The sequence below is a fragment of the Sinocyclocheilus grahami genome, unplaced genomic scaffold, assembly GCF_001515645.1.
Source record: "Sinocyclocheilus grahami isolate Dianchi unplaced genomic scaffold, SAMN03320097.WGS_v1.1 scaffold964.1, whole genome shotgun sequence".
Lineage (NCBI taxonomy): Eukaryota > Metazoa > Chordata > Actinopteri > Cypriniformes > Cyprinidae > Sinocyclocheilus > Sinocyclocheilus grahami.
The window spans coordinates 257836-279692 of NW_015506143.1; the positions used below are offsets into that span (position 1 = coordinate 257836).

The following is a 21857-nucleotide window of genomic DNA, read 5'->3' on the forward strand; positions in this document are numbered from 1 at the left end:
AAATAAACCCCCGGCGGTGTTTGCGTGCGGAAAAACCCTTTTTTTTTTTTCCAAAATTTTTTTTTTTTTTTTTTTTGTTGCATGCTCCACTTAAAGTTTTTGCCTGCTTTTCGGACTTACATTTTCAATATCCTCGGTTCCTGTTCTTGTTTAAATATCAGAAGCAATGAATTTATGAATATGCAACAATGAAAGCACTCTTCCCGGTCACAGCGCGTGCTGCTGTAGTCTGATACACTGCTCATATCTGACACTCCTGCAGTGCTCAGTGCTTGCTTTGAGGGATGTGGCCGGAGCTTGAGTTTCTGCATGAAGCTACTGGAGAAACCCTCGCAAATTATCTCATAACCTTAACTTGACATATCTTAGTGAAGATGGTGAACGCGCGTGCGCTCGCTATTCTGACCTTCATCTGCAGTTTGACAGACGCGGCCAAACTCAGTATACCTAAAGTTTTATTACCTCTGGCCAGAAGCACGAAGATTAATTTTACACTGGAAGCAACTGAAGGATGTTATCGATGGTAAGTGCACTGAATATAGCATATCTTACAGAGTTATTAAAAAATACAGAATGTAATAAAGCACACCTTATATACCTTGCCTGGTTAATAAGATGCTTTGTAACATCAGACATGTTGTGCGTGACAGGTCAAATGTGAAAGTACAGTGCCACAAACTACAGTAGCGAAAGGAACATGGTGGATACCTTATGCATTTTTGATAAAGTAGCTATAAAACTGTAAAGAAGAATGCAGAAAGCTGAAGCACGTGCTGCTGTTATGAGGAAGGCTGTGGTGTTTGATACGCTGTAGCACTTCAGATCTCACTTTTTGGTCCCGCTTTATATTAGGTGGCCTTAACTAGTACTTACATTCAAATTGATCTTTTGATACAATGCACTTATTGTGTACATGTTTTTACATTGTAAAAAGCACCTGCATGTGATTACATCTGTAATTAATTTCTGTAATTACATTGATAATTTTACTGTTGACCCATACCTACACCTTAACCCACCCAGACCACCAAACCTGTCCCTAACCTCACCCGTATCCCACCTCAACAGCAGCAGAAGTGTTTTGCAACACAGTATATGAACACAATAAGTACATTGCACTTATTTTTTGATGCAAGTAGTTAAGGCCACCTAATATAAAGTGGGATCCACTTTTTAAATGTCTTGTAAATGCATGCTTTGTAGATTAGAAAATTTATTTTATTGCTCAAACTACAAGAGTTGCGTTTCATTTCAACTTTATTGTACCCATTTTTGCTCAGCTGCATCACCCACTCTTTATTCACATCAGCATTCAAATTGATCTTTTGATACAATGCACTTATTGTGTACATACATGTTTTTACATTGTAAAAAGCACCTGCACGTGATTACATCTGTAATTAATTTCTGTAATTACATTGATAATTTTACTGTTGACCCATACCTACACCTTAACCCACCCAGACCACCAAACCTGTCCCTAACCTCACCCGTATCCCACCTCAACAGCAGCACAAGTGTTTTGCAACACCGTAAATGAACACAATAAGTACATTGCACTTATTTTTTGATGCAAGTAGTTAAGGCCACCTAATATAAAGTGGGATCCACTTTTTAAATGTCTTGTAAATGCATGCTTTGTAGATTAGAAAATTTATTTTATTGCTCAAACTACAAGAGTTGCGTTTCATTTCAACTTTATTGTACCCATTTTTGCTCAGCTGCATCACCCACTCTTTATTCACATCAGTTCATTTTTTTAATATAGGTCATTATTAATACCAGTTCGTAAGTTTCACTGTGCTTGCAAGTTTCCAAGGAAAGCACAACTGTTATGCCCTGAATGCATATTTAACCCAGAAGCATCCTGTCGAGCGGCATGCATTTCTAAAAGCCAAGGTCACTTCACAGAGCACTGTAAACCAATAGGAAACTTGTGTTGGGGAGTTACTAGTTACATGTAACGGAATTACATAACATAACTACAAAATAAATGTTACTGTAATCAGTTACAGTTACTGAGAAAAAATGTGTAATTACAGTTACTTATGAAAATGTTAACGATTACGAAGGGAGTTACATCTGAATATTTTCACACACATACAGATATGATTTGATTTCTTTCCCAAATTGCTTTAAAATATGAGATACCAGTGTTTCAGGAGTTTAGGACACATGTTTATTCGATAACAGTTGTATTTCCTATTTGGGTTTATGTAGATGCTTTATTTTTTCAGATTAAAGGCATTATTAGATGCCAGTGTTTCCTGTCATATCTATGCAAAGAATTGATTTCGAAAACTATCAAAGCTATTAAACTAGATCTTGTTATGATCTGTATTTAACCTCCGAACGATCTCAAAGTAAAAAGAGGTGCTAAAGTCTGATTTTGTGGTGGCTGTGCTTTAGAATGAAATGTTTTATGATCTTAATTCATGAGCTGTAAGGTTACCTGCTTTAAATGTTTCTAAATGATTAACAGTTGAAAGCATTTGTTAGGAATTTAGTAAAGTCATCAAATGTAATCAGTTACGTTACTTTATTCAAGTAACTGAAATAGGGTAAGCAGTTACATTTCCAAAGCACCCTTCGCAGCACTGCTAGTAGGTGAAGTGCGTTGTCTCCGCAGGTCGTCTAACAGGCCGGAGGTGGCCAGTATCGAGGCAGTGGATGTGGATGAGCGTCACTGCTCTCATAAAGCGGTTCTGCAGGCGCGCTCCACTCAGCCGTCCAGACTCACCAGCATCATACTCGCCGAGGACATCCGTGAGTGCCGCTGACTGCTGGTGTAGCTTCATTATTCGATGCTCGCTTGTAATCTTTTTATTGATAACTGCAAAGGCAGTTTGTCATATGCACTCTGATATCAGTTGTTGGCATTATTACCCACACTCAAAGAGACGCTTTCGTTTACCCAAAATTAGACCCAGATTTACTATCAGTTTGCATCAGCGCAAACCCTCAAAACCACCGTGATGATTTACTAAAGACACGCGGGGGGAGAAATTAGCAATGAAAAGTGATTTTTGCGACTCCCCTTATTGAATATGCATTTGTAGGGGTTTTCCTTTCGATCGGTAAATTTATGGGAGGAGAGTATTTAAATGAAGATTTTGATTTGCGCTCGTCAGTTCACTGGTATTTGCGGCGTTATTTAACGCCCCCCAAAAAGCATGTCTTAAAGCAGGCGGTAATTTACAACAGCTTTGTAACGCGGCTCAGCCAATCAGAATCAAGGACCGGAACTCTCCGTTTTATAATATGTTTTTATATACCGTATTCTATATATAGTACCAGTCAAATGTTTGGACAAACGAATGGGAAAGTGTCCAAACTTTTGACTGGTACTATACTAGGGCTGCACGATAAATCGCATGCGATATTTAATGCGCATCTTGTCAGAAAGCCGGTTCTGTAATCAGCGGTTTCACATTGAGCAGCATTAACTACACAGAGCCGTTGTTCACTGACGAGCTGCGCAAAAAATCGCGCAAATATGAACGTGGTTTTGCGTAACTCGTCAGTGAACAACGGCTCTGTGTAGTTAATGCTGCTCAATGTGAAAGCACGCACGTGATGGAGATTTACCGCTGATTACAGAACCGGCTTTCTGACAAGATGTGCATTAAATATCGCATGCGATTTATCGTGCAGCCCTATACTATACTATAATATACACAAAGAATATCGGCCGATATATCGATATCTTTTTTTTACTCCCAAATATCGTATCGGCAAATATCGGTATCGGCCCCCAAAAAAACCCATATCGGTTGGGCTCTAGTTTTTAATCTAAGGCATGTTTTGGGTGAACAGAATCAGGGTGCTCTGATTGGAAATGAACTGATATCAGTTTGTAGTGAAGAGTGGTGTTTGTTTTCCTGTTGTCGTTTGGCTGCAGTTGTTGTTCATCGTCTCATCTGATGATTGTCCTGTGTGTGTGTGTGTGTGTCAGTGACCGGTCAGGTGCTGCGCTGTGATGCTATCGTGGATGTGATCAGCGAGATCCAGATCGAGTCCACCACGCGAGAGCTTCATCTGGAGGATTCGCCGCTGGAGCTGAAGATCCATGCGCTGGATTCAGAGGGTGATGCACGTTCAGATCCGCTCACTTTCATTGGGGTTTAGCTTGTATCGCCACTGACCAAAAACAGTACTTTGATTTATAACGTCATTGTGACTTTACATCAGTAAGGAAATAATTTTGTGTTATACCATATTTGTTTTATTTTCAGATGAAATGGAGAATGTGAAAGCATATCAGAAAGTGAATGCTTCTGTTCAGTTCACCTGTGCGTTGTATTCATGCTCAGTAGTGGCTTTATCTGATGAATGGTGTTGCATTCTTCAAAAGTTCTTTCCTCAGATCAAACCTTAAATTTAAGCATCTAGTTATCGTTTGTATTCATCCAACTAAATGCTAATGATATAAACAAGTTGATTACAAACTAACATGTCATTTAAGATCGGCGTTTTTATTTATTTAAAAATACATGTAAACAAATTCTATGATTAGCATACATTAAATGTCTTAAATTTAAAATTCATTTTGATGTAGTTTTTTGGGCAGGATTTTTAAAAATCATAATGGGAAAAAAGCATTATTTGAAAACAATACACAAAATAAATTGTTTGGAATAATATTTTATTATTTATATACTCTCTGTCATGGACAATACATTACTTAAAGTATCAGATCATTTTCTTTTTAATGACAAAACTGGGTTTGTTGAGGTTGAATAATGTCATATGCTGTGGTGCCCAAAATACTGAATTTTAATTTTGAATGGTATTTGAATTCTTAAAATTTGTAATAAATAAATAAATAAATAAACACTTTGTGTACTTGGAGAAATATTTTTACATAAAAAAAAAGATATATATTTATATATATTAAGGTGTGTACACTCACATTATTATTTTATAATGATTAAACTTAAACCATTAGCACAAGTGATTAACGTTGAAAACATTAGCACAAGAGTGTATTTCTAAAAACGTGGAATCTTATTCAAATCTTTTTTTCTTTAAAGGAGCACAGTGTTTGCCATTAAGCATTATAACACTTACCACGTGCGTCGTTGTTATCTCTGCTTGCACGCTGCACACATGAAACTGATTTAGGCTTCCTGGATAACTCTGACAGTGATGAAGGGTTGTGTCATGTCGTTCATGTGCCGTCTGGGTAAAGTATTGCTCCTTCTGTCTTCAGGAAACACCTTCAGTACTCTGGCCAGTCTGCTGTTTGAGTGGACTGTTGTGAAGGACGCTGAGATGGCAGGCTTCCCCGACTCCTACAACACACTGCGGTAAGAGCACACCTGTCAAATGATGACCGAATGAGACTCTTGCTTTGATGATCCTGCTTTTTTCCAGTTTCCTCATGTTTGACTATTTACAATTGAATATTCATTAACACATTATTTTTTTCAGCCTATGGAGATGAAATTAATCTGGATTTCAGTGTAAACGCCAAAGGCTTTTTATAATTTAGCTGGGCTAGACACCGTGTTTAAAAGGGGTAGTTCACCCAAAAATACAAATTCTGTCATTTAATCATCCTCGTTTGATTCCAAAGTTCTAAGACTTTGTTTTGTAGAACACAAAAGGGGATATTTTGAAGAATGTTTCAACCGTTTTGTCCACAAAATAGAATTCAGTGGAGTCCAAAACAAGATTTTTCAAAATATCATCTTTTTATGAATGAAAGAAAGGAAGTCATGTAGGTTTGGAAAGACATGAGGGTGAGTAAATGATGAATTCAGATTTTGGGGTGAACTATCTTTTCCAAAAACCATTCCTGGTGACAAAAAACCCCCTGAAAATTAGACAGTCCAGCTGTCCTTCACGTCCTTGTTTTTAGTCTTATATGGCATCTGCTATGCCTATGCTCTGTTGTAGCAAGCGTGAATGCTGGTGTAATGTTGAGCTGTCTGTCTGCAGGGTGCTGAGGTTTGCAGAGTCGGCCTACACTCCTCCTGCCTATATTTCTGAGATGGAGCGAGTGGGACATCAGGGAGATATCATCCTCGTTTCAGGAATCAAAACCGGCCATGCCAAACTCAAAGCCAAAATACAAGAACTAATCTACAAGGTGTGTCACTTTTGTGATTGCTTTTACACGTCATACGAATAGATTTTTGTCCATATTATAGCATAGATATGAATGTTAGTGTAGGTTCTGTTGAAGGTGTTTTTCTTTTAGTCGACTCTTCTAACTGCTTTTCAGGATGTTGGTGCTGCTGAAGTCAGATTGCTGATTCTGGAAAACATCCTTTTGAGTCCTGCATATGATGTTTATCTGCTTGCTGGCACCTCCATCCAATACAAAGTCCAGAAAATTCGGCAAGGAAAGATTACAGGTGAACTTGCATTCATTCAGCAATAAATCATTTTCTTTATTGGTTATTGCTGTGTGTTTTATATTATTAGCCAAAATTAATGAACTAAAGAGGCTGAATCCAAAGAATTCATTGCTAAAAAAGATTTTCGAAATAAAATGAATAAAAGGGTCTAAACTGATTTAAATGAAAGCTGCTCTATTGAACTAGTGCCATTTAAACACTGGTATGAGTGTGGCCCTTCAGGAGCTGGAATGGACATCCTTGCTCTAGATTATCAAAACATTTGATATTGTTTTAATTAGGGCAGTCCTCGACTAAGGATTTTTCTGGTCAACTAGTAGTCGTAGTGTTATTTGAAGCATTAGTCGACTAATCGCACATTTATTAATAAACCATTTAAATCATAATAATGAGCCTTTAATAGCCTACATAGCCTAATAAGCGCTCAAGTACACGCATAAGGCTTGCCACAGCGCACCGGCAGAAGTAATGATTATGAATGTGTCAATGAAAAACAGTAAGGAGACTGCATTAACATTTTAATAATTAATAGATAAACTAGTGCTGTCTTTGTTCTCGGTTTAAGAGATGAAGTCTGCGACACTGACTCGTCATCTCCGCAGTAGTGCTTCACCTGTATGCATGTTTCATACGGATTACATAATCTGAGAATATTAGCTTTTCATTTGAAGGGGTTCATTTGAAAGTAGACATTTCACTGTTCATAAATATATTTTTAATGTCTGTAATAAGGCAAGTATCCACAGAGTTTTGCGCTCAAATTCACAGAGACCGAGACGGCAGAAATAGCATCCTGTTTGCTTTCATTATTTTACAAAAGCACAATGTTTTGTTGTTATTGTGAGTGCACACAAATAAACGTAGAGTCTTTACAGACTCGAAACATGTATTACTCTTATCTGTATGAACAAAAATGACGGAATATTTTAAGTGCACGTGAGCGCAGCGGCGCCGCCATCTGTCCTGCAGTGAGCTACTGTTCAGCTTCCACACAAGACACTTGAACAGCATACATTTCTCTAGTTAACATCAGATTGAGCGGCCATGTAAAATTGCTAATACTTACATATTTCAGATGATAAGCCATATTTGAGGTCGATGAATGATAGGCGAGCGTTTGGATGTCGTGTCCAATGTATTACCACATAGACCAGCCGTTAGCGATCTGCGTGACTTAGCCAATGTGGATTTTTATTTATTTATGTTTTTCTGCGACTTATAAAATGTTGGTCAACTATTAGGGGGCAGCCCTAGTTTTGATTTAAATATCGGGGGGAAAAAAGCGAACGGACCCAAACGTCTTTTTTGGGTTGACCATGTTGGCTCTTATTGCAGTGGACATGCTTTGTCTGTTTCTGAGCGTGTCCTCCTCTCTTTCAGAGCTGTCCATGCCCTGCGATCAGTATGAGCTTCTCCTTCAGAACAGAGAGGTGGCCTCTCACGGAAGCCCAGATGCCCCTGTGGCAAACCTGGACCGGAGCAGCTCGACCGTGTTTGCCCTTCAGCAGGGACACACCAACATCGTGCTGGACCACAAGAGTATCCTTCACACCAGCGTCAAACTTACTGACAGTTCCCAGCTTCAGTAACGTTCTGAGATCCCACTCAACAACAGCAGTCTTTCATGAAGAGAGGGCTGTTTCTGTAGCATGGGATGTTTATTTGCATCAGTCGCTTTGATAACTTTATTCTGAGGTTTCCTTCATTCTGAATGTCAAGGTCTGGGGATGCAGGGCACTTCCCGACTTCCCAACAGCACCATCTATGTCGTGGAGCCTGGATACTTGGGTTTGTCTCTTCACTGAATAACACTTTGAGTGCAATTGATTGAAATAGTGTAATGAAAGGCTATTTTGTCATCTTGTTGACTAGCCTTCCAGATTCATCCTGAGGATCGCTGGGTCCTCGAGACGGGGAGGAAATATGAGATCTTCATTGAAGTGTTTGATAAGTCAGGTCACAAGATTTACCTGTCTGATGTAAGTCAGGTTTGGATGCATGTTTAAAATGTCTTTGGTTTGGATTATTTCAATGTCGTGAAATTAAATGAATCCTCTTCTCATTTCGTTATTAGTGGAGAGGTATCTGAAAAGTTAGGCACTAGTTAGATTAAAGGGTTAGTTCACCAAAAATGAAACTTTTGTCTTCATTTACCCATCCTCATGATGAAGATATTGAATAAAATCCTCTCATCATTTTTGACTATCCATTGGAAATATAAAGAAGCATACAGGAGCTCAAAGGCTCCTACAGTGCAGTTTATCATGAATAGGAAATAAAAGGGTTAAAATATTTCAATAAACATTTCATTCAAATATGCAATATGTCAAACCATTAACCCTTTAGCGGGAAAGAAATTCCCATCTTGTGGTAGTTTTTAAAAATTATTAAGCATTCATGTTTTCACAGAATATCCGTATAGAAACCACGTTCCCTACAGAGTACTTTGAGGTTCTGGACTCGTCTGTTAATGGATCTTATCACCATGTGAAAGCTGTGAAGCGTGGTCAGACTATCATTGATGGCACGCTGGACGCGGTTGTTGATCAAGTAAGTCTTTGTCTCCTTTTGAAGACATTAGCTGATGCTGATGTAGTTCATTGTAACCTCATCTGTGTCTTCAGACAGGAAGTGTCCACGCGCTCTCTGTTCCTGTGCGTAATGAGCAGGATGTGGAGATCTACGACCCCATCGTCCTCGCTCCCGCCATCCTCACATTCCCATGGCAGCCTAAAGAGGGAGCGTACCAGTACACCATCAAGGTGTCTGACCGGGTTCCTTTCTTTCATCAGACATTAACGTCTAATTGCATGAGTAGGGCCCTATGAAATCAGTTTTATTTTTTTTAAATTCCAAATTCCGTTTTTGTCCGTTTAAATTGTTCTGAATTCCGTTTTTTTCTAGACTCTGTTTTATTGGTTAGATAAAATTGTATTAATCGAAAAGCATGTCTAATTAATTAAAGTCATGAAACTTACAATATTAAATGGCAATTTATTGAAAGTTTAACAATAATTACATTTTTAAGGCCCTATGAAGTATGTTTTAATAATACTTTTTATTAGTAGTAGTAGTACTATCATTATATAAAGTAGTTTTGGTCACTGTTTCTTCAAGTTATAGCGAACCTGTATTTTGACGGGTTGCTGTGAAGATCTTTAGGTTTCTGTATATGATATGACGATAGTTTTACTCAAAAAAGAAACGGTCAAATGCTGATGAAGTGACTCTCAGAGCAGTTCTAGAGATTGTTTGTGTTCAGGTGCTCTTATATTGAGTATATAGAGGCTGAAAACACAAGCGAGCGTCCCGTGCTTCAGTGTGTGTGTGTGGGTGGGTGTGTGTGTAGTAAAGGAAACATGCACACAGAGATGGAGATGCAACATGCAGGATTTATATTTAAATAGTTTTTTTTTTGCCTTAATATTCACAGACACTAGTCCATATCGCATAGATTTAAGCATATTGACCTACTTTTGATTTATTCATCCAAAATTTGGCAAATTCCGTGACCTTCCACGTTATACAGTAAATTCCATTTTTATGACTGGATTCCGTCCGTATCACAGCCCTACATGAGAGGAAATAAAGTTTGAATCTATTTTTCCGCGTGTGGTTGCATCTGTACGTTATTGTGATGTTGCCTCTGTTTCAGGCGACTGGGGGAAGTGGCAACTTCAGCTGGTCGTCCACTAACTCAGCAGTGGCCACAGTCACAGTGAGAGGCGTGATGACCACGGTCAGAGATGTTGGAGTCAGTGTGATTTACGCCCATGACATGAGAAACCCGCTGCACTACGGAGACATGAAGGTGATGCCAGCAATCGTGCTCGTACAAGTGTGACCCTGGAGCACAAAACCAGTCAAAAGTAGGGTTGCAAATGGGTGGAAAATTTCTGGTAAATTTGCGGAAACTTTCCAAAAATCCCTGGAATATTCCAAAAAATCCTGGAAAGTTTCCAAAATTTCTGCAATGTTTCCGAAATTTAATGGAAATGTTCTACCTTTTTGCAACCCTAGTCATAAGTAGCACAGGTATATTTGTAGCAATAGAAACACATTGTATGGGTCAAAATGATAAATTTTTCTTTTATGCCAAAAATCATTAGGGTATTAAGTAAAGATCATGTTCCATGAACATATTTTGTAAATTTCCTACCGTAAATATATCAGAACTTAATCTTTGATTAGTAATCTGCATTGCTAAGGACAACTTTAAAGGCGATTTTCTCAATATTTAGATTTTTTTTTGCACCCTCAGATTCCTGATTTTCTAATAGTTGTAGCTTGGCCAAATATTGTCCTATCCTAACAAACCATACATCAATATATGTACAAACATTTATTCAGCTTTCAGATGATATATAAATCTCAATTTCCAAAAATTGACCCTTATGACTGGTTTTGAGGTCCAGGGTCATGAATGAGGATTGTTTGAAATCACTGTTATGGATTGAATATTCCAGGATTGACCGAGCAAGTGTAGTGTACATGTTGAGCTAACCCGCTGTGAGCTGCTGCTGCAGGTGTATGTGATCGAGCCGGTGGGGATGGAGTTCAGCCCCTGTGTGGTGGAGGCCTGCGAGGGCTTGAGTCTGGACCTGCCCCTGCGAATCTTCGGTCAGCTGGCCGGAGAGAGAGTGACCCTCAGTGACTGCTCTCACTTTGACATACAGGTGGACATGGAGAGTCACGGCGTCTTTCAGCTGCTGGAGGGTGAGCTGAGTTGAGTTGATGCTAGATAAGTGGGTTTAAGGTTTTGAAGATGAGCTTCCATAGAGCAAAAGTACAGTTAGGAGGGCTGTCGAAATAGCGCTGACCGAAGGAAGCCTGTTAGGAGAGTAACAGACAAATATTAAAGGGTTCATTCACCCAAAAATTACAATTCTGTCATCCTTTACTCACCTTCATGTCATTCCAAACCCGTAAGACTTTCGTTCCTCTTCAGAACACAAATGAAGATATTTGTAATTAAATCTGAGCGATTTCTGTTCTTCCATTGACAGTCTACACAACTACCACTTTGACACCATATGGGTTGTGCAGTTTAGTCCAAATCGCTTTATGAACCGTTTTAATTTAGGCTTTTATTCACACATAAACCTTCATCAACGCACACACTGGTTATAACAATTGGAAGCTCAACCTATGAGATTTTTTATTACGAGTCGAGCAAGTACGGTTGAGTTTCTGTTTATGTTTCCTGATCAATGTAAATATGTGAATAAAAGCCTAAATTAAATCTGTTCATAAAACAATTGAGTCTCTTCAGAAAATTTAGACTAAACAGCACAATTCATATGGATTAGTTTTACAATCTCTTTATTAATTTTTGAAGTGGTATTTGTGTAAACTGTCAATGGAGGGACAGAAATCTCTCTGATTTCATTGAAAATGTGTTTATTTGTGTTCCGAAGATGATCGAAAGTCTTATGGTCGTCTTATGTAGAGATGCAAACTTGTCACCTTTCGGCGAAATTCGCCATTTTAAATTCAAAATGGGTCATTTGTGTGATTCGTGTAGATCCGGTGAGTTTTTAAATTTGGGGGTTGGGGGGTTGGGGTCCTTTCTCATCTCAATTCTGTACCCACTCGAACTCACCCGCTGTCAAACGGTCCTGCTTGTTATTTGTGTGTGTGTGTGTGTGTGTGTGCACGTGCTCTGGCTTCGCAAGCTTACGTAGTTCTACACATTCGCAGATCTTCCCATTATAACAAAATGAAAAGAAAGCATGCACGATGTACTGTGTCGCAGTATTGAAAATATCCATATTGGCGAGCCAATGGATATCACACAAGCAACGTGCAAACTGTGTGCAAGAGTCACGCCAGTGAACGTCAGTCAATTCACTATGCAGAAAGTGAAAATAAAAAAATCTGACGCAACTTAACGCTGCATTAACAGCGCATATTCTCTCAGCGACAACGAGAGACAAAGCTACTTCAACATATGCTGATAACGGTATATAACGGTCTTAAATTATTCCCTTAATATTTCTCTTGTGGCCCATATAGTGAAGAACATTAGAAGAAACGTAGGCTATTTTGCTTTAAACAGGTGGTTTTTGAAAATCGGTGCATGGAATGGACAAAGAACTGTCTGACAAGCCGATGTCAAACAGAGCTGTGCATTAAGTGATACAGAGTAAATTCAGAGTAACAAAACTACAGCAGCAACAAGTCTGTGTTGCCTTTAGCAGCTTCTACAGGTAAAGATAAAACTTAGAGCGCTCTTTTTGACGAGTCCTTTCAATGTTTGAAAAATGTAATTTTTGAATTAAATCTTAAAAATGTCTAAATGTTTAATTCATTATTTAATCATAATACCATTCAAATTAACTTAATTTAAGTATTTAAATAGTTACGTTTTTAAATAATTAACCCTTCTAGGCTGTTGGTGTCTGGGCTTATTTATTTATTTTTTAAATACATGATACTTTAAACTTTGTGACTTCCTGCTCTGGATATACTTCATAGTCATTTTGTAATAAATCCAAAAGCAAGTTGTGTAAAAAATAAATAAATATTTAGATTAGATCTTAGGGGTGCGCATCTTTGTCACCTTTTTCACCCCTGATGAGTTTGCATCCCTGTTATGGAAAGCATCTGCTCCTAATTTGGGTCACTTATGTTCATTTGGAAAAGCTGAATATAGCCTGCGGGAAAAAACTCTGTTCAGAGTGTGGCTGATTTCAATGTTTGTTTGCAGATTTAACAATGTCATGTAATTCATTTTGAAGTCTGTGTATAGTTGTAGTATTTTGAGCATTTGTGTGTCTTCAGGTCGACTTCCCCCAGATCAGGGCCACTGCAGCGGGGTCAGAGTTAAGGCCTTGACCCCTGGTTACACCAACCTATTGGTTAGCTACACCCATAGTAATGTTCACCTCAGCGCAAAGATCACCATTGCTGCCTACCCCCCTCTCAGGGTGAGTGTTTTAATACGCTGTGCTCAGAAACTGGAGGAGTATCAGTGGGCATTGTTATCACGAGCAGTGATTTGATTGCCATGCATGTTTTCCTTGACAGCCGATTGACCCCGTGTCTGTGGCAGTGGTGACGTTAGGCTCCTCTAAAGACATGACGTTTGAAGGAGGCCCCCGGCCCTGGGTCCTAGAGCCCTCCAAGTTCTTCAGAAACCTGACGGCTGAGGACCACAGCAGCGTCGCGCTGTCTCTGTACGGACCCGCCTCGCGAACATACTCCAGACATTTGGTCAGAGCCACATGCAGAGCTCTGGGAGAACAGGTCAGAGGAGCCTGTGATGTCATATCCTGTTAGCCACTAGTGTTCTAGGGTTGTGACGGTGACGACATTTTCCCACCGGTTAATCGACGTGTGACAACACCGGTATCACCGCGGGGGCGGGGGCGTTCCCTCTTTTCCTCGCTTTCCTTCGCCTTTAAATAGCTTGTAAAAGCTGCGTGCGCATTTTACTTTCACTTTCAAATAGCGGCAATTCGGAGTAAAGGAATAGTTCGTTTTTAGTTTGTTTGAATGTTCCCTCTTTTCCTCGCTTTCCTTTGCTTTTAAATAGCTAAAAAGCGTCGTGCTTTAGCGGCAGTTCGGCGTCAATTGCTTGAATGCAACAACAAAATACAATGTCAAACTCACTTTAGCGTGTATATATAAAACATAGAACTTTTATAAACAAATAAAAATACACCATGCTATAGGGCAGGCTATGCCTTCGGCACGCTGCATTGAGTAGCCGCGTTCAATTTTTAATTGTAGTGTCTGTTCTTTTACTGTACTAAATGATTTTTATTACTAAAAAAAATCAAAACGACGGTGGGGGTCGGTGACGCGGTGGGCAAGTGACGTAACCGGTGTTGCAGCTTAACACCGTATCACCGTATCACCGTCAGCACCGTCTATAGTGGCAAGCCTATAGTGTTCATTTTGTCAGCCATTTTTCATTTAGTCTTAAGGTGTGTCCCAAATCACATACTTATGCACTATTCAATGACATTTTGTAGTATAAATAGTGCGAGTAGTGCGTTCACACTGAAAATTCCAAAAAGAAAAAGTGCACTTTAAATACCCGGATGATGCACTTAAATAACCGAAAAAATGATGTTGGACACTTCATGCACTCAACTTTAAATTAGTAGTCTTAGTCCTGTGTCGAATTTTTAATTGTTGTCATATTTAGTCAGCCTTGTCCTGTTTTTTTTTAGTCAAGTTTTGGTCGACTATGACTAGTCAATGAAAACTTACATTTCACATTTTCGTCATGCTGTATAATGGTTTAACTGATAAAAATTATTTTTGCTCAACATTATAATCATAATGTTGCCATTTGAGAAATTTATTTTTGCATTTCAGGTATTGCACTTTCACCAGTCAGCACAAATCAATAGATTGTCAAGTCGTACACATGGTTTATTTTACCTTACCTATTGTACTGATTTTATAGTATTTATTATATATATTAATATCAAAGACTTAGTCTATACACTCTCTCTGTCTACATTATGAATACTGGCAAAAAAAATGTAACAGTGAAATTCCTAATATTAATTCCAATAACTCCAAATTGCAATAATGTTCCTCTATTAAAACAACAGCGGTTGAGTAAGTGCATTTATTCAGCAACCACAATCGCAAACAATATAGTCGCGATCTCATGACAGAACAAACACAGACTGGCTGAATTACGCTTTCATTTAAGCCGAACATCTCACATGGAGATGGCTAATTTCCTTAAGCCTGATACCGATACCAGCAGTGCATCCCTACTTAGAGCTGTGTTACACACTGCATGAAAGATCATTTTCAAAAATCCATAATTGGGGCACTTTAATGAAATGAATTAGCAATACTATCCTCTTGGAATGTTGACTGATATGCTTGAAATACTCAAATAATTGTGGCTTCGCAGGTCTTAGCAGTGACAGTTGGAAACCAGCCCACCGTGACGAACCCCTTCCCTGCTGTGGAGCCGGCTGTGGTGAAGTTTGTGTGCGCACCTCCGTCACGTCTCACACTGACTCCCATCTACCTGAACCCACAGCTGGATGTGTCCTGTCCTCTGCTGCAGCAGAACAAACAAGTGGTGAGCGCTCAAACTCTCAGACATATAGATGTAGTCTTATTATGACAGGAAGTTCAGGAGCGTTTGTACTTGTTCTGTAGGTGCCAGTTTCCAATTATCACAACCCAGAGCTGGATGTGGCGGCCTTTGACCAGCAGGGCAGGAAGTTTGATAACTTCAGCTCTTTGAGTGTGATCTGGGAGTCCTCCAAAGTTTCCCTGGCGAGCATCGAACCAACCATGCCCATGCAGCTACACATACGTGAGGACAACAACAAACAGCAAAAGCTCCATGGTACCTCACACTGATTACTTCAGACCATTGAGAATTATGAAATATAAGTATGTATTAGGAATAGATGGTATGAAAAAATCATAATACTTTTAACAGTATATCGCATAACAGCATATATCACAATTAGGGATGTCACGGTGAGGAAATTTTAAACTTGTGACAAAACCAGTATTACTGGTAACACCAGGGGCTTTGGGCTCTTTCACTTTCACTTTTGAATTAGTGATCTTGGTGTCACATTTGACAAGAAAACATAATTGTCTGTTGCACTAACATTTACACACCTTTCACTGACTAAAACAAATACTTGAAAGATGGATTCATTATTATTCTAAATGAAAAGCACAGCAATACAACATTACAATGACAAACTAGCTTATAATGTTTATTAACAAAAATCAATAAGATGAGGCATGGCACACCCCACATGCTGTATTATATATTGACTAATAAATTACAGAAAGTTTAGCGAACACTGTGTATACAATGTAGTGTAACATCAGGTAAATTGCAAAAGTTAACAGACTTTTCAAAACTAAACTATATGGTGACAGTGCTTGCAACGTTTATTTATTTATTTATTATTTTGCCAAAGAAAACCTTCTCTGGTTTAAGAAGTGGTCTTTTAATATCAAAATATCGCCAAACAGTCACTTACATTTTGCTTGGAAACCAAATCCTCTGCCATTGTCTTGTCAGCATTCACGTCATTTACATTTTATGCTGCGAGTATAAACCAGGCTATACACCTGAAGCGCTCTCACTCTCTTCATGCGACTCCTGCTGCACTAATATATACATGACCATTGAGTCTGAAGTTCTTTAAAAATGGAAATTAAATTGAACTGCATATTTATTGTAGTTCACACATTTCTACTGTCACACAATCTTATACCATCACACCGCTCAGCCCTAATGCTCATATGTATGCATGTGATGTTTTCCACAGGTCATCAGACGGTTCTTGTCCATCGTGAATCAGGTGTGGCAGCCATCACTGTGACCGCAGTCGGCTATCAAACGTCCCATCTAGAGGCAGCAGCCGTTCTGAGTGGAGTGAGTTCATCTGTAGTATCCCATGAAAAGCTCAGCCTGTTTACACAATAGTTTAGTGCAGGCTCAAATTCTGAATTTTTTTTTTTTTATGAAATAGATTTTCAAACCCCCACCAAGTCTGCAGTAAAATGGAATAGGTGTGATATTCCATCACAAGTCATGAGAAAACGAGTTGGTCGAATATTATTTTAGAGTTAGCAGAGTTCAAGATACTAAAAAACAAACAATAGTGTACACTTATTAATGTGTTTATTGTTGTTGGCCGTTTTTTAAAAATTAGAATAATCATGGCAAACCTAAAGAATATTTATTATGTTGATACGATATTGAGGTATGCATAATTAAAATGTAAAGTCTCTGCGACAGCTCCAGCTCTGACGCATGGAGTAGTATTTGAGTGTTCAAATTCGTTCACTCATGGCTGATCTAGTTCACTATTGAACTGATATGGTACACTATTAAACTGATCTAGTTCACTGTTGAACTGATGTTGAACCGATCTAGTTCACTGTTGAACCAATCTAGTGCACTGTTGAGCTGATCTAGTGCACTGTTGAACTGATGTTGAACTGATCTAGTGCACTGTTGAGCTGATGTTGAACTGATCTAGTGCACTGTTGAACTGATGTTGAACTGATCTGGTGCACCGTTGAGCTGATCTGGTGCACAGTTGAACTGATCTGGTGCACAGTTGAACTGATCTGGTGCACCGTTGAACTGATCTGGTGCACCGTTGAACTGATCTGGTTCACTTGAACTGATCTAGTGCACTGTTGAGCTGATCTAGTGCGATGTTGAGCTGATCTATTGCACTGTTGAGCTGATCTAGTGCGATGTTGAGCTGATCTAGTGCGATGTTGAGCTGATCTAGTGCACTGTTGAGCTGATCTAGTGCGATGTTGAACTGATCTAGTGCACTGTTGAACTGATGTTGAACTGATCTAGTGCACCGTTGAGCTGATGTTGAACTGATCTAGTGCACTGTTGAACTGATGTTGAACTGATCTGGTGCACCGTTGAGCTGATCTGGTGCACCGTTGAGCTGATCTGGTGCACCGTTGAGCTGATCTGGTGCACAGTTGAACTGATCTGGTTCACCGTTAAACTGATCTGGTGCAGTGTTGAGCTGATCTGGTGCAGTGTTGAGCTGATCTGGTGCACCGTTGAACTGATCTGGTGCACCGTTGAACTGATCTGGTGCACCGTTGAGCTGATCTGGTGCACCGTTGAGCTGATCTGGTGCACCGTTGAACTGATCTGGTTCACCGTTGAACTGATCTGGTGCACCGTTGAACTGATCTGGTGCACCGTTAAACTGATCTGGTGCACCGTTGAACTGATCTGGTGCACCGTTGAACTGATCTAGTTTTATGGTGCACTATTGAACTGATATAGTACAGTATTGAATGAGTGAACATGAGTAATTTTGGACACTGCAGCAGGGTGAACAATGGGAGTCACTTCCTGTTCCCGAATTGACTCTTTAGTTTCCCTACTACGACTCTAGAATAGTCAGCCAGCAACTAATTGCATGAAATTGACTAGTTGGTTTGTCTAGTACAATGAGTCTTTGGTTTAGATTAAGCATCGAACCAAACGTGAACACCGCCTGAGGCTCAGGGAGTGGCTGAACCGCCATTTTTGGAGAACACAAGCAGTTTCGTTTCCTCAGCAGGGCGATGCTCTCTAACCACACACGCCAGCCCACACCATCACTACAGTTACACTGTACACTGAAGTTTTCCTTCAAAATAAAAGCTATACTGCCATTTCCGTCAAAATAAAAGCTTAAAATTGCAGTATGAATTGCTGACAGCTAGCGGTTTAAATGCAGTCCAAATTCATAATATCCCTTTTAAGTGTAGAAATTAGGAAAGAGATATTGTAATTTCCCTACTGTAGTGTAAAGCAAAAATAGTATACCTATGAAATATTCATTTTCATTTATTTTACAATGCAATTGTTTTACAATATATGGCTTTTACTATCATAGGAATAACAATAATATAAAATTGTTGTTATTATATTCAAATTTGTTTGGCTTCTTAAAACACCAGTGTGAATGTAAAAATAAAAAGAGGGTTGAGTCCCCTTTAAAGTTCAGGTACAAGTTAATTCACTCACCTTTTTCTGACTTAAAAAAAGTTAAGAACATGGGTTCCAGCTCTTAATTTTGAACTCTCAAAGTGCATCATATAGAATAATTGGTAACACTTTACTTGAAGGGGTGTGCATAAGACTGACATGACACCTTCATAATCATGACATGTGGATGAAGGAGGTTTTATGCATGTTTATGACAACTGTCATTAAGTGTCATTCGCTCTGTTATGTAATTTTTAATGCAAAGATGACATTGTTTGAGATGTCTTTGTTATGGGCTATGGTTAGGGGTAAGGGTAAGGGTAGGGGTAGGGTTAGGTCAAATAATGTCATATTTGCATTAAAAATGATATAACTGAGCGAATGACTCTTAATGACAGTTGTCATAAACATGCATAAAAACCCTTCATATTCATGACATGTGTCATGTTATGATTATGTAGGTGTCATGTCATGATTATGAAGTAAGGTAGTTGGTCTTTTACACAAACCTTCAAGTAAAGTGTAACCGAATAATTCAACTTTAAAATGTCCAAAATTTGTCATTTTTTCCAATTCTTCATTTGTCTTTTTTTAATTTTTTTTATATTGCAGTAAATATCGTATTGTGGACTTCATGTCGCAATATTATCGTATCGTGATATTTTGATATTGTTACATCCCTAATATTCAGTCATTATTGAGCTTGATTCTGAAGTTGAGCTCTGATTGATGTGTGTAATGTTCACGTGTGTGTTAGTTTGATCCTCTGAGCCCCGTCTCCTCCACGCTTGACCTGCTGTTAGTAGAGGACGTGAGGGTGACCCCTGACACCATCACCATATACAACCATCCCGATGTGACGGTAAGCTCATACACATGCCTGATTGCTCTGGATGGTCTGAGTGTGTGTGTGACACCTAGTGCTGGGGTTTTCTCCTCTGCAGGTGGATCTGATTCTGCAGCAGGGCTCAGGGTATTTCTACGTCAATGCGAGCATCGGGGGAATCGCAGACGTCACGTTCCAGGAGTCCCAGGGAATCGCTCAGGTAATGCTCAATAGATAAGCACTGTCAGTGGTATTTGTGGCATGTTTACAACAAAAACTGTTTCCGCATAGCATGAAGAAGAAGATCTGAAATAGCTCATTTTGTCCAGTGGTGTGGTACAAATTTCAACCTTGTTTTAGGAAGAAAAGCAAATCACATGTGTTGCCAGGGGTTTAGGGGATCATAGACCTGCATCTATTCAATCTATTCTCATTAAACAAGTGTGGAAAGCCCATACATCTCTGCTCTAGAGTACAGCAAATGATTTACTTTTACAGTAGACTTGAAAAATAAATGTATGGTTTTATTCTAACATGTACAAGCCAGGTATTGGAAGTGTTCAGCTTAAATTTCAGCTTGTTGTTTTGTGAAAAATACAATAAAAGTTCAAATTTGTCAGTAAAACTTTTAAGGTGAGACTTTCTGTCGGATTTTTCTTTCTGCAAACAATTCCTTCCCTTTTGAAAAAGACGAGTGTTTAAATGTATTGAATGAACTATAGTAATAATGAACTATATTTAAAAAAAACTTTACATGCAATTAAATATTAATGAAAAAAATTAGTCTACTGAAAAAAATGCACTTTGTAATAATATCAAATTAAGTTTTACTTTTATTTTTTTTAATCATTGTTTTAATAATGTTTTGTTGTGCTTTAAAAAGTAGTTATTTCAATGTGTTGACTAACATATTACATCATGTAAAGTACTTTTCATTTTTTAACTTAATTTTAAGTGTATTGTGTTATTATATGTTAAACTTAATATATTTCAAATGCACTGAATTACAACTTCATTACAAATGTGTAATTTTAAATAGGTTTAAATACATGACATACAAGTTTCATTAGAAATTACATTTAAATTTAACATACATGTTTGTTCAGTACAAATGTCAGTACATTTGAATCATATTTCAACGATAGTGGAATTTAAAAAAAAAACTCTTAAGTTCAACAATTGGATTCTAATATAAATTTACACTATAATACCGTTTCATTTAATTGCAATAAATATTCCATTTTAGGTGTCCAAAAACATTACATTCAGTTCACATTTAAATACAGTATATTGTGTAAAGTATAGTATTATTTATTCCTTTATGACAGACAATTGAACTTTACACCGACATGTCTGTTTTACTTTTTTTTTTTTGTTTTTTTTTGTTTTTTTTTATACTGAGAAAGAAATTAAGTTATTTTCTTTGGAATATGTCAAAGCTTAATTTATGTTGAACCTGGAGCATTACTTCAACACAATATTTAAAAAATCCATACATTAGTCATATTTTCTAGTATTTCCAGTCATTGTTAAGGCTGGTGATTGCTGTCTGTGATTATTTGTCTATTAAAATGACAAAAAAAAAATATATTACACTCACTTGCAATGACTTCTGTTGAGCCTTGCAGCTGACTACACAGTATTAGTTGTTAAGAACTGGTTTCTTCTGTGGTCTAGTTTGAATGTAATCTCATTTGGTTGTGACTCAGGTGGTCCCGGCTCAGGCGGGGGTCTTGCAGGTGATGGTTCATGACCTTTGCCTGAACTTCCCTTCTCCTGCTATGGCTACGGTTCACATCTCTGATATTCTGGAGGTTTATGTGCGTGTGGTCGACAAGGTTGGTGACATCCAATCTAAAAAACAAAAAAAATAATCATTCATATGTTAAAATAATATTACACTCACTTGCAATGACTTCTGTTGAGCCTTGCAGCTGACTACACAGTATTAGTTGTTAAGAACTGGTTTCTTCTGTGGTCTAGTTTGAATGTAATCTCATTTGGGTGTGACTCAGGTGGTCCCGGCTCAGGCGGGGGTCTTGCAGGTGATGGTTCATGACCTTTGCCTGAACTTCCCTTCTCCTGCTACGGCTACGGTTCACATCTCTGATATTCTGGAGGTTTATGTGCGTGTGGTCGACAAGGTTGGTGACATCCAATCTAAAAAACTAAAAAAAGAATCATTCATATGTTA

At 38.4% G+C, this 21857-nt stretch overlaps 1 protein-coding gene across 1 annotated transcript in view; it reads left to right on the plus strand.

Moving 5' to 3' along the window:
• The first annotated feature begins 78 nt into the window (after window positions 1–78).
• LOC107564796 (nuclear pore membrane glycoprotein 210-like) overlaps window positions 79–21857 on the plus strand; it is a 38105-nt gene continuing 16326 nt past the window's right edge. The window contains 21 exon segments of the mRNA XM_016249953.1: window positions 79–523; window positions 2630–2766; window positions 3956–4087; window positions 5213–5309; window positions 5944–6094; window positions 6230–6362; window positions 7746–7904; window positions 8085–8153; window positions 8238–8344; window positions 8775–8915; window positions 8990–9127; window positions 10021–10176; window positions 10892–11081; window positions 13149–13294; window positions 13395–13613; window positions 15250–15423; window positions 15504–15696; window positions 16646–16752; window positions 19595–19699; window positions 19782–19883; window positions 21373–21501. Coding sequence (XP_016105439.1) covers window positions 375–523; window positions 2630–2766; window positions 3956–4087; window positions 5213–5309; window positions 5944–6094; window positions 6230–6362; window positions 7746–7904; window positions 8085–8153; window positions 8238–8344; window positions 8775–8915; window positions 8990–9127; window positions 10021–10176; window positions 10892–11081; window positions 13149–13294; window positions 13395–13613; window positions 15250–15423; window positions 15504–15696; window positions 16646–16752; window positions 19595–19699; window positions 19782–19883; window positions 21373–21501 — 2934 coding nt within the window. The 5' untranslated portion in view covers window positions 79–374.